The 18,544-nt window shown below is 39.0% G+C and overlaps 1 protein-coding gene across 17 annotated transcripts in view; it reads right to left on the bottom strand.

The window, feature by feature from the left end:
• LOC135213655 (cubilin-like) overlaps nucleotides 1–18,544 on the bottom strand; it is a 244,559-nt gene that overhangs the window by 50,746 nt on the left and 175,269 nt on the right. For all 17 annotated transcript variants that reach the window (XM_064247703.1, XM_064247701.1, XM_064247699.1 and 14 more), the window contains one exon: nucleotides 3,995–4,172. In XM_064247703.1, the coding sequence (XP_064103773.1) occupies nucleotides 3,995–4,172 (178 nt within the window). The remainder of the gene's footprint in view (nucleotides 1–3,994; nucleotides 4,173–18,544) is intronic.

The raw sequence follows: 18,544 nt of genomic DNA, 5'->3' as shown, positions 1-18,544 counted from the left end.
GTCTTGTGCATGCTTCTGTGATTTTCCTTCGACAAATGGGCCATGCCTCAATCTCTCCTATTGAAGTTTCCTGTTTCACAGACCTATTGTAAACTATGCCGTATATTTGGTTGATAATATAATGTACTATTGGAAGTTTTGCAGAAATTATTCCATCTTCTTATCACCTCTTATTTATCCTTGAAGGAAAACCAAAAGTTTCTTGTACCACTATTCAGGAAGCTTTCAAATAAATTAAAGTTGTTTAATACGGAATGCATGCTTAAGGCACATAATTTTAACCATGTACAGACAGGGCAATTGATAGGCGCCGCTTCGGAGGTTATTCACGGTACACCTTCAACCCTAGCTGGCCTGTATCATTTTCAGCAACAGTTTGGTTGCTCCTGGGTCTTTACATTAAAACAAAAGATCTGCAGTTCTCAATGAAGTAAACATGATTTATTGGTGAGAGGGACTTTTGGTCACCTTCCAGATATATGGCACCCTTTGTTCCATGTCTGTTATGAAAGAGAAAAATCCTGCTGAATCTTTGGCCTAGTCTGAAGCTGTAGAATGTGCAGTGCAGTACACATTCATTTCGGAAGTGCCAGCAAAATTTGGTTTCCATAAAGGAAATGTTGGGGCAGCTACCTTCGTGGAGATATATATTATATATATATATATATATATATATATATAATTATATATATATATATGTGTGTGTGTGTGTGTGTGTGTGTGTGTGTGTGTGTGTGTGTGTGTGTGTGTGTGTGTGTGTTTTAATAATAGTATTTTCCTCATCTGACAGGAACATCATTATAGAATAAGGCAGTTAATATTTTTGCACTTTTACTTTGTAAATTATTAAATTGAATTAATAACAGCTTGTGATCACTAACAATACTATAGCTATAAACACTGGACATTATCATACACTAGAGGTCATTTGAGCTGACAGTTTGGGAACCGATCAGGACCAGACATAGTGGTACAGAAAATAAGGAGAATAACCTTTTATTATAATTATGTTACCAATGATTTACTGATGTAGCCAGCCAATGAAGAATGGGATAATACATGACCACAGAAACACTTAGTATTGGCACTGATTCCATTCGGAGTGTCTGTTGTCACTGTAGTGAAATATTGAACAAATTTTACTTCTGTGGTTAGCGATGAAATTCTTCTAATTGATCTAGAAAGTTCTGACTTTCTTCTTGGTATCTGCTTCATTTTCCCTGATGTTGTATGTTTCTGTCAGCAACATGTTCCCTTTCAACTTTACCAAATTCCTTTAATTTCGTTTGATTTGACTTTCCAATTTCTCTTAACATACATCAGTGGTTTGATTGCGTTAAAACAGATCTTTATTTTGAGTTGATTTTGCACTCTTTCGTCACACCTCCCTCCATTTCCATTTCCCCTAAGCCATCATATCAATATGTATCTCCATAAAATGCCTTGACCTTACTTTTTTTTATCCGGTCATTTTTATTGTTTATTTTGCAGATTTTTTCAACAATGACTCGTTTCTTGTTCAGGAGACAATGTGTCACTTCCTTTCAAAACACTAATCAGTCTGTTTCTCAAGATCCTTTATCTTTACATGCTTCTAGTGAATGTTATCAGCCAAAAGTGTCATTATGCATCTCATTCTTGCGTGAGTTTTCCTTCACTCCAGCTGGATTTTGGAAGTTTTACGAGTATACCTACACTCCTATAATTCATTATACATATGCACCATGTATCATATAACTCTTTCATTGTTTCTAATTGAGATCCACTCTCCGCCCTCTGGATTCCTTGGTATCATCCCGTATCAGTTTTTTCCATTTCTTCATCGTTCATTGCTTGTCCACTAAATTCTTCCCATTTACTCAAGGTTAGCACTTGCGCGAGTCCTCCCATCACATTCTGGTCCATCTTGAATCAATGTGTTCACCTTTCAGGTCCTTTCAATCTCATTCTAGACCAGTTCCTCGATGTTATTGGTTTTAAATCGCCCGAAGGAAGTCACCACGATGAAAGGCCTGAGAACACGTTCCAAATGTGGCTAGAAAGTGTGGCAGATTTTTAACAGGATGAGGTCAACAGTTTTGTCAAAAATAACATTGGTGAATTAGGAAGCTATTTCCAGCAGAGACATCAGCCCTGACTGAGTCCTTCTTACCATATTACCAACTCAGAGAAGTTTTATGTGGCAGCAATGAAGAATGCGATGAGTGGACACTGTTACCGCGTCTTTCAGGTAATTGGACACAGGATTTGACTTAGTACGGACACGAAGGTATTCCTTCAGCAGAATCTAGACCAAGTAATAAGATTAAGATATCAGAAAGTACTCAGCCTTTTGCAGTATATATATTGGGGAAACTTTCATGTAAAATAAATTCTAAAAAAAAGCTTACAAGTCTCCTCTCTCACCTGAATTACATATCAGAAATGCTCTAGTGACTAGTGAGTCGTTCTCAAGTCATCTTCTTAAGCCACAGATAACGATACAGTATGGTGACTTTGATTACTTGTGACCGGACTATGGTCAAAGGAAAAGGAAGGTAAGAAAACTGATGAAAAAGATAACATACTTAGGAAGCTGAATGTTAACCACGTATTTTCCCTGAAAAATACTTATTCCTCAAATTTCTATATCTATATCAGTATCTATGTATTTGTCAAGATACCCACACAAATGTTTATATATATATATATATATATATATATATATATATATATATATATATATATATATATATATATATATATATATATATATATATATATATATATATATATTCATAAATACATGAATTCAGACCTAGCGTGTACTGTGTACGTATGCACATATGAGCGTGCGTGTGCGCGGGAAAAATGAGGCGTCAGTTGAGCAAAGAAGCAGATTGGGTCAGTTCCAGAGCGGAGCTTTTGGTGGAGGGTTTCTTCATCTCAAGAGCGTTCGTTATTCATTGATTCAAATTCCTTTGAGTTCAATCTCGCCGAAAAGTATGCTTTGCTTTTTCTGAGACATTAATAAAAGAAAATATTTATCTCTTTTTAAGAGTACAATTCAGTCTATGAAGCCCTTACAACTACCTTTCTATACATTCTACTACGAACAGATTTCAAGCTGGTAGGAAGGACAGCCCGCTACATGATCATAAAAATAAGTGGAAATGTGAACTCTCCTCTGTGGGAACTCCTGAACTACTTTTACAACTCATTAGACAATAGATGATGAAGCGATGTTTAACAAAGTGGTTTTTAGAAAGTCTAGGTAGAGAGAATCATGACCATATTTATAATGACTATATCGCGCATCGCCCAGACACCATAACACTACGTCCACTGAGCATGCGTTCTCCCCGACCCCCCTACCATGCTCCATGGAAAAACACTACTGAAATCAGGACTGAAAACACTCTCAAAATCTCTAGTTTTTCAGTGCACAAATGAGGTTAAGTAAAAAAAAAAAATGCTATTTGCAAAGTGTGGAAAATAACGTGCCATAATTATGTGCAAATCGTAAAGGCTTGCTACTAGTATTTATTTATTCTTTCAGCATCTCATGAAAATGACAGGTCCTGAATTCTGTTCGAAATTCACAGCACCTCATGAACTGAAAAATCATTCAGAATCACAATTCCATGACTGCACATCATTCATTATCTAAACCTACTTGAAGAAGAAGACTTCTCAAAAAGATTGTTACTGGAATATCCCTTATTGTGATATAGTACAGAAATGATGAATAGGTAGACATCTCGTCCGTCTCAAATCAAATCATGAATGGCTGTCTAAAACAAAAGGACGTGGGAATTCTGAACTCCAACAGACGGCTCTTCATTAAATGACGGAGCTTCTTTAACACTAGACGACACAAACAGTGTAATAAATAAAATAGCAAGAACTCAACAATGATATAGACATCAATGCAACACTTCACTTCATCCATAAAGTTTACGAAAGAAGTCGCCAAGAATCGGTAGGATGTGGCTGCCATCCTCTGCATACTTACTCGGGGGGCGTTCCGCGCAGGCTGAACCTGTGGAACTGGATCCGAACCCTTTCGCCAGGTCCCGCCACAAAGGTGAAGGTGCAGTGGCGGCCATGTTTCTCCGGGTTCACCAGTTCTGGAGCCTCGATCTCGCCTTTCGTCACCCCGTTTTCACTGCTCACAATTTTGCGGTCACATTCTACAAAAAGCGGAACAAGGACACCATGAGACATTACTGCAATACCACTGTGTGGTCAGGACTTAGTCCTGCGGCGCTTTATTTAGCCAAAACCTCAGTAGAAATCTTCTGGCCATAAACTGCATTAGCTACTTTTCCTAAAAGAAGCCTCACTCAAGCACCATTGCCCTAAAGACACTTTCGTTCCGTCTACTGCACTCCACATTTTATACTCACTTGTTCGTTCATTTAAAATTTGCCATTCTCAACGCTTACCAACAAGCATACACACACACACACGCACACACACATACATACATACATATATATATGTATATATTATTATTATAATCTATATTATCTAATACATTATTATATTATAATATAGTTATATATATCGTATATTATTAATGATACAATAATATTATATATATATTATATATAATATATATATTATATATCTATATATAATATATGGTATGTATGTATATATTTATGGATCTAATATATATATATATATTATATAGTAATATTCATAATTATCATCATATCTATATATCTATATATATATACACGCGAACAAGCATACACACACAAAAAAGCAGGTATATAAATAAATAAATAAATAAATGAATAAATATATATATCATTGTGATAGCCACGATGCCCTCTTAACTTCTCAAATTCTTTGATTTTTTTTTTTATTATTTGGATACGCTTGTCACTACAAAGCCTTGTGGTCCAACTTCACAGGAATTTGAAGAAGTCATGATGTCCAGTAGCAGGAAACGAACCCATGATACCATAATCACGACGAGGTCACCTTGCAGAGGTCAGGTCGGCAAGGAGACCTCGTTGTGATTGTGGTATCGCGGGAGTTCGTTTTCCACTACCGGACATCATGATTTCTTCAGATTCCTTTGAAGTTGGAGCAGAAAAGCTTTGTAGCGACAAGCGTATCAAATAGAAAAAAATTAAAAAAGCAAAAGCATTAGAGAAGAGGGCATTGTGGCTATTACAATTTCACTTGTATCTGGTAAAAATGACCAGTAGATTCTCATGTGTATATATATATTAGTATATATTATATATTATCTATATATATATATATATATATATATATATATATATTTTATATATATAAATATAAGAGGGTGAGTCAAAGAGATCCAGGAAGAATGAAAAAATTTTTTTTCTATATAAACTTACAAGGACTAGTTTTCTAAATATCCCTCATTCAAGTCCACACACTTCTGAAGGCATCTCCACAGTCCTTCCCTGTAGAAACCTGGAGCATTCCCGTTGAACCCGTCAAAAACCTCCTCTTTTGGCTGCATCCAACAACTAAAACTGCTTTCACAGGTTCTTTTGGTTTTGGGAACAGGAGAAAGTCAGCAGGAGCAAAAACCGGGACTGTAAGGAGAGTGCGGAAGAGTTTGCCATCGAAATTCATGGAAACATCCTGCACAACTCTTGGAACAGGATCCCACTGTGCAACTTCCCTTTCCATTTTGTAGCCAGTGCATCCTTCAGTTTACACAAAACCCTTATGCTATAGTTTCCTGTGATGGTCTTTGTCTTTCAGGGAAACTGACAAGTATGACGTCCTCTGAGTCCCAAAGAGTGGTGGCCATAGTCTTCTAAGCTGACCTCTCAGGTCTGAACTTCACTGGTCCAGCAGATCCTCTTGGTAACCATTGCTTAGACTGAATCTTGGGTTCAGGACATATTGATGAATCCATGATTCATCTCACGTGATTAAGATGTCCAAAAAATAAATTTTGTTTTCTTCACTCTTTGTTAAAACCGCTAGAGAGAAGCCTGCTCTCTTACTGAACTGGTCCTCACACGATGCTATGGAGGGGGCCAAGTGAACTGGCAGTTTACTGAGAAAAAGATTTTCATTCAGGATCGAAAATAATGAGCCATGGAAGATTCCAAAAGGCCTTCAATGATGTTTCCTGGTTTCCATCCCAATTTTGTGAGAAACTTACTGTCTCCTCTCGCCTTCAATTTGTTCACTTCATGAGGGGTCAAGAAACGACGCTTTTTTTTTTTTTTTTTTAACCTTATGTAACACCACTCTGGCCGATGACTGAATGAGGACAGCTAGTCAAGGTAGATTATGTGATCACAGATACTGGTTTAAAAGGGATCGCTGTGTTACACTTGTAGCTCTAACATACCAAACCTATTTTCCTGGAACTTTTTGACTTGCCCTCGTAGATATATACATATACACAGACAGGTAGAACACCGATTTTCCGACATCATTGGTTCCTAGGCCATGCCAGATTTTTCATATTTCCTGACCAGTGATGGTCCTATTGTCAACACACAATAAACAAATATAAAAGAGAAATTAAACAATTAAATGAAATACAATCTATTAAATAATGCAATCTATGAAGGAGTGCAACTTTTGAATAATTGCCTTTTAATGCAATGTGGTTTTCCTGCAGCTGTCCATGCCCATTTTGTAAGAAAAAATCGACCACTATTGTACTCGGTCGTTTTAATAGTATGTATATGCTTATTTAAAGCAATTTCTACTAAATCCTTTTTCTTGAGATTTACAAAAATATAGGCAAAATGAACAAATAATGTACAATAATCGACAATTACTGACAGCATTAACAAAGTAAGCATACAGAACAAGTGCCGAAGCAATCAGTGCCGTCTATTGGCTGCCCAGTAAATTATTTAGCGGCGGTGGGAGTTCTCAAGTTTAGATGGGGCATTTTAAAGTTTCAGCCGTCATTTCGTCCAATGAAAAGAGGTTCCAGACCAGCACATACCGGAAAGTTGATTTTCTACCTGTGTATATATGTACGTATATAAAAATATTATCCTTGAAGGAAAGTGAAACACTGGAGTAGCTGCTACGCCACTGTTTCACTTTCCAAACTTTCGTGGTTCAGTTATACATATGCACGTATGTGTATACTTATATTATCTATGCATGTTTATGCGTGTCTGTTACGCATATGAGACTATATACGAGATCATTGGTCAGTGGTACATAATCATCTGTCGATTGTCCGTTTACTGTCAAAACGAAGTTAAGAGTTCTGTTTGCCTGTTGTGAGGGTTAAAAGAAGGTCATGGGGCAAAGACCTTTGTTCCAGTAGGTTGGATGCTGCTCCTTAGGTTAGGTTTGTTAAATCTAGATGCATGTTGCTGACTAGACAAAATAACAGGGATGAACTCGACACAAAGGCGTGGCACGAGAGATGGAATAATGTCACCATAACCGATTTGCATACGGTGATGTCTGGCGTGAAAATGAACCACTTCCTTCTCAGTGGCTATTTTGGGAAAAGATTGGTTTCTTCTGAGAGACTGGTGGGTCTGCGTCATGATCCATATACAACAGACAATCAGTAATATATATATATATATATATATATATATATATATATATATAATAAAAATATATATAATATCTATATATATATAGATAGGTAGATATCACAAAATGTGTATGGACATTCCTACTACTGTATCGATTACTGACGAAGGAAGACTGTCTCCGAAACTGTACTTTGTAAATTAAAGCATCTGGAATCTGAACCATCCCGTCTCACTGAAGCCTTACACGAGTAGTAGGAATATCTATCTATCTATCTTATCTATCTATCTATATATATATATATATATATATATATATATATATATATATATATATTTATTTGTGTATCTAATATATTAACTTGTCCATCTTGAATAAAGATACATGAACTGTATATGGCAATGACGTGAAAAAATAACTTGATTTGCTCTTCAGCTCGTAGAACTCATCTCAGTCCTGGCCTTGCGCAACTGTTGATAAAATGGATTGCCAGCGTAACTGCGTAACTGCGCACAAGATGCAATTTTCCTATCCTGGCACGTGAGAGCGCTTTCATGGACGGTAAACTACTCAGCATGAATTGGAGCCAGCCGACGCACTTCATCGGTGGTAGGGCACAGTGCTGTGGACCGCTATCTCTTAGAAGACATGCGTTCCAAAAAGGAAAAAGAAAATACTAGCAGGGCTTTGGTATTTGTCAGGGAAATTGACAGAGCTGGCCGAGTCATTCAAAGACGGAGAAAGCAAAGACACGCCACCGTGTCCCGTTTGTGAAATTCTACCGACGAATATCGGTTAACAATAACCTTGCATTATCTCTCAGACGTTTCAGAAGTTCAGCTGTCTGGACTAAGAGTTATCCGTCGTAAAATTCAGACGTAAACAATGCAAGAGTGTCACGAAGTTAATGAAGTTGATTTTTTTTAGAAAGAACAGTGACTCCTGTAAAGACTCTCAACTGATATACAATGCCGATGATACCGTTTTTTTTTAAACACAGGAATGGGTAATGCGATGGGTATCTTGCCCGGGAAAGAAAAGAAATAACAGGAAACAGGAGGGTAGGGAAGAGGGTGGGGCTCAGCCACGAGGGAAATAACAGACAGACTGCCCCTTGAAGACAAGATAGCCAATTAGAGTGAGGAAAATCAGAAGCAGGAAGAGAGTTCAAAGCACAGAATAATTATTATTATTTAGAAGATGAAATCTATTCATATGGAACAAGCCCACAGGAGCCATTGACTTGAAATTCAATCTTCCAAAGAATGTGGCATTTATAAGGAAGAAGTAAGACCAGTAAAAGGAAATACAGAAAAAAAAAGATACTACTTATTTAAAAAGGAAAAAAAGTAATAAATTAACAAATAGATAAAAACCTATTAAAATGCAAGGGAAAAGTATTAGGTTAGTAAAATATTGCGCCATTCCTTGAACTTCTGAAGTTTCAGTTGCATGACATCCTCTGGGAGTCTGTTCCACATCCAACCATGTGAGGAATAAAGGACCTCTGGAACTGAGAAGTTCGACAGCGAGGAACATTTCCTGCATACTGATGCTGCTGTTCAGCGAACCTGGTGGGGCTCTCTCTCTCTCGGCAGATAAAGGGGATCCGTGATCAATTGAAAGATCTCTGTTGAAATACAACTTATGAAAAAGTAACAAACAAGAGACCATCAGTCCATGGTCCAAGTCATAACCACTGCCTATTAGTAGACAGAAACCTACCACCACGAACCACTCTATCTAAAAGAGATCACTCTCTGGCAGAAGCTGACATCCACACCGGAGAACAGCAAGATTATCGAGAAGTTTCTTAACATCCCTGGAGTGAAGTGCAAATTTTGTAAGGGGTTCAGGATGATTGCTTAGCTTCAAAAGTTTGATGAAGCAGTCCAGCCTTTTCCCTGAGGCCAGTTACCAATCTACCATCAGCTGTTAGTGGTGGTGGAGTGGAAGACGAGCCCGACCCAAAGACAGGTGAAGCCAATTTGGCCCACCACAGATGAGGCTAAGTCATTCCTTTAAGTTTCCTCTTTAAGGAATTATTATTGTCATTTCTCTCCACTGAGGGGTCAATTCTAGACAGTCAGAGCAGCCATCTTGCGACAAGGAAAGAGAATACAGAAATGAATTGGCCACTTTGAAAGACGACGTCTCATCTGCTTATTCTTCCAATATGAGAAAGGAATGACAAGAAAGGCAATTTGGAAACTTCCAATACAAAACAACCAAAAGCAGTCTTCAAGGACAAAGTTTCCCACAAAGTCTGTTGTGCTACTTCATATCCTCTGTGCCACACTTTTGTCACAGTACTCATTCTGTAGAGCATGAACATCCCCACTCAGCAGAGGTTCTACACAGACCCACTTGAAATCAACATTCGTACGTTTACATGGAAGTTGTCAATCTGCCCTCAAGCCTTCAGCGCCATTATCGTTGATTTTCAGAGGTATATTTCTATTTCAACATCTAAATATTTGTTTGTTAACTCTTCTTTTTATCTATGTTGCTTTTATTCTTGGTTTTCTCTTGATTAATGAATAGGCATTCTTTTCCACCGGATATTCTTTGCAAGTGAACAGTGTCCTAAGCTTTTTCTTATGAGGTAAGTATATATTAGTTTTACCAGATCACTGAGCTGATTAACAGCTGTCCTGGACTGGCCCGAAGGATAATTTTACGTCGCTAGGAACCCATTGGTTACTCAGCAACGGGACCTAAAGCTTTTTTGGGATCTGAACCACATCGAGAAAAGATTTTCTATCACCAGAAATAAATTCCTCCGATTTCCAGTTGGCAGAGCGGGGAATCGAAACCGGACCCTGAGATCGGTAGTCGAGCACGTTACCGACTCGTCCAACGAGGAACTACTATTCTTTTTATGAATATTTTTGCATGTCTAATAGGGATAGTAAAATTCCTATCACTGTCAATATAACAAGGAAGGCTAACCCACAAAAATGGAGATATTCTTGAGGTAATAAGGCGCCACACAATCTATTTCTTGGTCCTCACGAACACGCGCTATTTGAGCAAATATTAGTTTGACCAAGGTGCATTTTTTGCTATGTTCACTGGAGTCATTAACAATGACGGTAGAAAGATGACCGAAGTAGAAAGATAAAACTGGGAGGGGAGTTGAATGAGATAAGAGTCCTGGTGTAGACCTCCGAACTCTTGAGCAATTCACAGACGAAGAAAGTTGCTAAACGACCTGACAAAGGAGATCCTAGTTTGGCGACGAGAGATCAAGTATTTTATGTGGAATTTTGTACAGTTATTCACAGTGATGGGGCAATAAAAAAAAACCTTTTAGTAAATTAATATAATTCATTGAATGAATATATGTCCCTGCTGATAAGGGAGTTATGAGAAATATTGAAAGAATTTTCTGATCATTTTTGCTCAAAAAGAGCAAACAACTCGATCAATTGAAATTGAAAGAATGATAACTTTAAAAGTTTGCCTTACAAAGTTCACTTCATGAACACCTGACTGATGATAAGCAAGGTATACTTATCACAAAGCTGCTTCCTTCCACTGAAATAGAAGGAAAAAGGAAGAGCAAAGACCTCACAGAGAGAGGTCTTGTGAGGGCTGCCAAGGGCGTTGCCACCTGGGGCACACGCGGTTCTTGAACTTGGCCCAGTCCCTCGGGAAGACTCTTCTTCGGAAAAAATAAAAATGTTTTCAGCAGATGCGGATTGAGTTAAATATTTCATTAGGACAAAACAGGCTTTATGAAAAATGTTACGTGAATAACTTTAAGCTCTCCCAACTAACACTTTAGTGCCTCTCGGAAAATAACGACCGTTGCCAGATGTCCTGTTGAGTTTCAAGAAAAAGAGAGACTTTGAAAATTCCGCCACGCAAGGTTGCAGTACTTTTCTTCTTCTTTTTTTTCCGCCACGGCAAAGGGGCCCAACCTTTGGCCCGGGTCTTATTATGACGGAAAATGCCCGTGGCTGTGTGGGTTTCCCAGGAATTCGAAATTGAAAAGCGTCAGAAAATCTCGGCCAACCTTCCTCTAACCAGAAGAAAAGAGCCACGATTATTCTCATGATTTTCAACGAACGCTCACAACAAAACGCATGTAGCGAAAAAAAAGAAAGAAAGATAAAAGTAAGACACGACGAACAGAGAAGAAAAGAATGATTGAAATTCTGGCATGAAAACCCAGTCAAGAGTTGTACAGATGGAAATTTACGAATCACCTAACTCTACTTAGTTTATAATGACAGTTCTAAAGCAATTAAATACTTACGTACATCACTGATACCCTTAAGATGTGTATCGTTAACTTAAAAACAATAGACGTCATTACCGCAAATCATTCTGTGAATGATCATGCCGACCAGAATCTCGAATATTAGGGGAAACGAACTGATTAAGCAGACTGCCCGGGATCGCCTCTTTCAGAAGACGAGGCTTTCTGCAATGAGTGTTTCATTACTGGAAGACCGTTAAGAATGTTAACTCTGGGAGACCCATTAAAAGTTCTCGGGAACTGGAAGCACACTCGCGGTCTCAAAAGTCTCTTCAACAGGCAGTCAGGGATACAAACGAGAGAGAGAGAGAGAGAGAGAGAGAGAGAGAGAGAGAGCCCGATCATAGCAGAAGGAGCGACTCCCTCCACAGGCGAAAACTGCCATCTTGAACGATTTCATTTTCATGGAAAACAGAAGGTGAAATGATGCTCGTTTCATGATATTATCTTCAGAGTGAAACTGGGTGAAATAATAGAAAAGATGAGCGAACTTCGGCCATCTAGCGGAAACGGAATGGCGGAAGTGGTCCTTGAAACGAATCGCCGTTACATCGGAAGGACACTAAAGCTTCCGAACTGACTTATATAGAGCAAGGATGAAGCACAGAGGAAAGAAGTCGGTGAATCCCGAAGGTGACAATACGGGCAACGTCGCATAGATGTTAACTGCAACGCCCTCATGTTTGGGCTTTCAGGACATTTGTTTGTTTGTATGGTATTTTGACGTTGCATGGAACCAGTGGTTATTCAGCAACTGGACCAACGGGTTGACGTGACTTCCGAACCACGTCGAGCATGAACCTCTACCACCAGAAATACACATCTCTCACCCCTCAGTGGAATGCCCCAGGATCAAACTCGCGGCCAGCGAGGTGGCAGGCCAAGGCCATGCCGATCACGCCACTGAGGCGCTTGGCTTTCAGGATAGGCGACTCTGTTGAGGCGGAGAACGAAAATGATACCGGCACAAAGAACGCTCCTCCACTTGGCAGTTACATCACCAAAGGGCCGTCGTAAGGTCTCTCTTGCTTTTCTGTTTGCCTTTACAGTGGATATTCTATTTTTAAAATTAATTCACATACACAATTACAGTAAATACCGTATACATCTAACCATTCCTATATATCTCACTGTCATCCTCATATAAAATAGTATTTTACACGTTAGTCAAATATACATTTATATCTATTGTAAATATACACTCTCTCTCACACACATGCATGTTCTCTCTCTCTCTCTCCTCTCTCTCTCTCTCTCTCTCTCTATTATACTCACACACACACACACACACACACACACACATATATATATATATATATATATATATATATATATATATATATGCAAAAATATAAAAATTTGAAATTTGATTGAAACTCATCAAGTTTACTGTACTTTCAGTTAATAACCATTTTGCAAAAGATCTCGAAAGATTTGTATAAATGTTCAGAGAATCATCATTAAAAATCATTTCAAAGGATATTTGCTCCTTTGTTTGAAATATATGAAAAACAACATAAGGAAACTAAAAGCGTTAGCTTAGATCCTAAAGGAGAAACACTTATAAAAATTTAGATATTCCGCACAAACACACACATACACAAACAAATAAATATGTATAGAAAAATATGCATTACTCTTGCACTGCTACAGACTACAGAGATAAAACACGAGAATGATGCTGCTTCAGCAATGCTTCATCCTGTGGCCATGCACATGACATGCGTTTGACACTGAGTCCTGTATACATCAACGAAACAGATGACATGAATAAAACACGTGCTGCAATACAGCATACACTTCTCCATAAGGTTCTGACTAAATAAGCACGACAGCTGTTCTGAATGAATGGAGTGAATAAAGAGACAAAGAGGCGGCGTCCCATAACCTCCTCTTCCAGAGCTGGTCTCGCATCCATCGTGCCAAAAGGGACTCAGGGACCAGCGTCATGCTGTGGAGGAGGAGCAGTTCGCACTAGGTCTACGGCAGTGCTTTGAGAGGAGGAGGAGGAGGAGGAGGAGGAGGGAGGAGGAGAGGGGGTGGGGAGAGGAACAACGGATGAGCGTAGCGAGTTTCTATGAAGATGAATGACTTAACAAGATGATGCATCTCCAGTTCAACTCAAGCTAGCCACACGTAAGGAGCACAACAAAGAGGACGAGAGGAAGGTCAACAAAACCCAAATTCTACTACGTGGTTAATGACACCATACTAAAACACTCTACAACTGGTTTTGTTCTGCATTAGTTTTACATAGAATGGCTTTAGGCTTTATCCTATCCACTGCAAGCTTTCAACACCTTTTAGTTACTTTACACTAATTAATACCGAGCGGTCCCTAGAGGACGGCAGAAGGCAACATGCTTTTCATTCTGCGTGAACAGTCAGTCGTTTATTGGATTTTTACTGCAGTTTATTCTGACTTAATTTTAAGGAGAGTGAGCGGAGGGGAGAATTACAGAGGGTAAGTAAGTAAGTAGGTAAGTAAGTGTTTAGAAATGAATCATAAGTAAGGGGTTACAAATAAGTGATCCATGTTTAACAGTAAATAAATAAAACGTTTAAAGCGAATGATGAAACAATTTTGATATCTGTTTATGGAAAGAGAGAGAGGAAAGACTGAGAGGAAAAAGTGGGACATACATTTGACGATTTAAAGCAAATGAGACGAAGAGGTTTTGGACAAGAAGGAAGGAACAACTTTGTTTAAATTGCAAGACAGATTTTATTTGCTTTGAGAGCCACAAGAGGTGAATTTATCTAAAGCCCCACCCAATAAGGTTTAAGGAGGTCTTCAAGTCATAGGATTATGTGAAATAAAGCAATGGAATGGGGATAGTTTAGCCGAATATATTAATGCCAAAAAAAAAAGGAAAACATATTAATATATGAAATAAAGGTTTAACAAAGGCGAACTGAACTTACCATTTCTGGGAAGATACAATAAACAAAATAAGGGCGATTTACGGTTCCAGCCACATTCATTTCACTGAACCAAACAGTAAACAACATACGACAGACTTCAGTTGATCTTCCACGTCCATGCTTCCCACAGCGAAAACAAAATGTCTTTCTCATTCATCTTGAAACTTAGGATAGAAAAAAATAAGGAAAGCGAAAGGATATTCATATCAAAGCCATGAAATTTAGCTTACTGAAAGAAAATTCAGAATCAGCTGGAGATTCGTGTATCAAACACGCAAAATGACACGTCAGGTTTAATTAGGTATCTTGTTTCCAAACCCTTATCTGAATCAGACCCGGTCTTGGAGTGAATTTCCAAAGTGCTGCATTCTTCAACTTTAAAATAAATACCACAATGACTAATAGACAGAGCTCATTCTCTTTGCAGCATCTGGCAGTCATTTGACTCAGAAATACTGAGCTTCGGAAAGAGTCTAATATCATCAAGTACCCAACATTGGCCAAATGAAAACCAAAATTTGGAAGACTTGGTTTAGAATATGAAAGGCGCACAATTTTGCAACAATAGATGACCAGAAAATATGTAGCACACTGACTTTAATATCATTGGCTATGAAGATTTTGGACGATGTCTTGTAAAGAACCGGGAGCTTTGGGGGCAGAATTAGAGCTTGTATCCTAAAGGAAGGAATGAAGCTGAAGTCAGCTGCAAGTTTGAAACGCTCATAGCCAAGATTAGTGTTCCTGATGCACAGTGAATCACAAGAGATGCATGTTGGCAAAATCTTTGATTTGAACCACTGACTACGATACTTAGTGATCCACTTTAGATGCCTGTTCGGACTAACAGCCACTCATGTTCTCACTAAAAGAGAACAAATAGTAGCCATATGTATCCGATAACTTCCAGGTATCCATTTTCCTTACGAATGCTGTATGGTTAATGAAGATCCGATTTACAGCTACTTGAGTGAGGCCCTGAAAAGCGGGGATTAGATTCTAATGCAGTCTGTGCTTACGCCATTCTGGAGTGGACGGACTGACATAACCTTTGTTGATTTCCCTTACATGAGAAATTCCACTGTATCTAATGGGTGTCAAGGTCAGAAAGACAATAAAACTATTTTGATTTTCTCTAGTTCAGAATCTTTAGTTGCCAAGAATTGTTCTTCTCCTCCTTGGAGTCAAAAGCTATTTGATGGGAAGTGGCTTAGAATGACAAACATCAGTCAGAGAAGCGGCACCAGAAAAATATTTGAAGTTAACAAATTTCTACCTGTCAGCAGCTAACAATGGAGGGACAGTGGTTGTACTGGATTTAAGGATTGTTTTCAACTATATATCCGTCAAAATATGAGGTGAAACTAGTTTTGACAGTTTGCTTTGCAATATTACCAAGGTTTCTCTGGGGGGTCCCACAGTTCCATTTCACATTTCAGTCAGTTTTAGTTAAATCTTGTTGCTCTATTTACTTGTAACTATGATTTCATGTGTTCAACTTAGTGTTGCTCTCATTGATTCGTAGCTTCCTAGTCATGTTCTGTGGGTTTTAAGAGAGGTGCTAGGAATGCTCCTATGCAATGAGATATACAGTATATTCATCTGCCAAAATGGTCGGTCAAATGCGTTATAAACAACAGACAGTGACTGGCATGTCAATTAGTAAACTAACTGTCTGGGATGTCAGTTAGTAAACTAATCTACGAGATATGAACCACAGGGTGACAAAATTCCTGGGAAGATTATGAGGCGCCGCAATGATTGATAATAATTCAACTGTTTGTTTCTGTGCTTAACACTTGAGTCTCTGCTGGTAATGAACGATGTCTTGCGGTACGGAGACTGTACGAGATTCCGAATACATATTAGACAGATCTACTGAAAACCTGGCATCCTTCAGTGTCATGGTCGTTGCGTTCACCATTCTGGCAGCAATTGGAAAGCTCTGTGGTAATGTCCGCAATGTTGGAGCTGTAATTGAGGGAGAGTCTGACACTTCCTGGAATGAGAATGCTGTCTTGGACTCATTTCCAGAAACAGTGGGTCAAGATATAACAATGAAACAGCTGTTGGTACGTGGGAAGGTTTGCTCCATAAAATACAACCACTTTCATTTCATTGTATGTAGCACGATACTGAGCCAAGACTTTGCTGAGGATCACCAGACTCTGCAGGAGGGTCAGAGTCAAGAAAGAAGAAAGTATGACCCATCAAACATTGGGAAAGAAAACTAAGTCGAGGGAGGCCTTGGCTCAGAGCCTTTTGGTTGAGAGACAACGTCGGGCAACACTGCCTCACTGAGCTGCTTCTTCTTTTCAGCTGAATTTGTATTCGGGGTCGCAGTTTTCAATGACCCTTTTCCAGGCGTTTCTGACACTCAGTGCACGGCTCATTTCATAATCTGTTTTGGCAGATGTTTTACGGCCGGATGATGCCCTCCCTGACTCCAATATTTCCTATTTATCCGGGCTTGGGAAATAACAAAAGCATGACCACTGCTAAAAAGAGCAATACAAAACATTAAACAATAATCTCGAGGCCAGTCCATCGGCCAAGGCAAATTTCGCCGCACACATTTATGGTCAAATGCAGTAAACTGCCATTACAACAAGAAAGTGGGGAGAGGTATTCTAAGATTTGCTCGCTTCATTTTCTTAATGTCATTTTCTAATAGTATGGAGAGAGGAGGAACACGACAACTAAAGCCTTCTGACGAAAAGAAAAGAGACGATGGAAGAGTGGGTTACCACACGTCAAAATGTGGATGAAACACAAACGATGGTTAACGTTTGGCACATGAATGAATTGGAATAAAAAAGGGCGTACCGCTTTTATACTACTATATATATGAGTATTCCTCGTTACGTTGTGGAGATTTAAGATTATTGTGTAAAAATAAGTAATCTCTGTTCAAGTTTCAATGAATCCCATCTACCTGCGATAGTTTGAGAGAGGACAACATTGCTTGAAGTTCGAGGTACCCAAAATGGACGACAGATTATCCTACTGTTTCCGAAATGGAGGACCGACGTCTCTTATCAGGTAAGAGTTGCTCTGGAGGTCCAGCGCCGAAAGTGTCGCATTCAGGTGTGAATACGGAAGCTCGTTAGTTCGGGACAAGCAACTGACCTCGAAATTTATATTTTTTGGAGGTTCCCTGATGCTTCCCCAAACAGGTGAAGTCTATCAGTTCATTTTCTTCTGATTTCATCTCTCTGGTTGATTTCTGAAGGCCCTCGTATCGGCCCTCACTCACTTCATCTGGTGGACCCCGTTTATTTGTTTGTTTGTATGGTGTTTTTACGTTGCATGGAACCAGTGGTTATTCAGCAACGGGACCAACGGCTTTACGTGACTTCCGAACCCGTACGTGCAAAGTGAATTTCTAGCCCCAGAAATACACACCTCTCACTCCTCAATGGAATGGCCGAAAATCGAACTCGCGACCACCGAGATGGGACGCCAACACCATACCAACCACGACACTGAGGCGCTTGTTTATTTGTCAGATACAGTTGATATCTAGATCTGTAGAGCAAATTGTTCTCCTTAGGGACAATAGCTTTGTGTTCATGACGTCATGAACCTAATAGCACGTCATTCCCCCTACCTAAGTCAATTTAAGGACTTGTTTCCATTCAATGCTGTGAATAAAATGACAGTGGTTCCTCCTAAATACAGCCCTCTGGCGCCATGCTTTCCTAAGAAGGGACGAAAGCCAGATATCTGGCCGCCGGGCAGTGCATTTAAGACTAATTTGATCATGACAACGACGAAGCTGAATTCGCACCACATTGAAGTCATGATGAAACTCAGCTACATAACTGGAACTATTATGGCTACAAAAGA

Source organism: Macrobrachium nipponense, chromosome 43, assembly GCF_015104395.2.
Source record: "Macrobrachium nipponense isolate FS-2020 chromosome 43, ASM1510439v2, whole genome shotgun sequence".
NCBI lineage: Eukaryota > Metazoa > Arthropoda > Malacostraca > Decapoda > Palaemonidae > Macrobrachium > Macrobrachium nipponense.
Note: the sequence above shows the minus strand (reverse complement) of the source record. Positions and strands in the feature narration are given on the sequence as shown.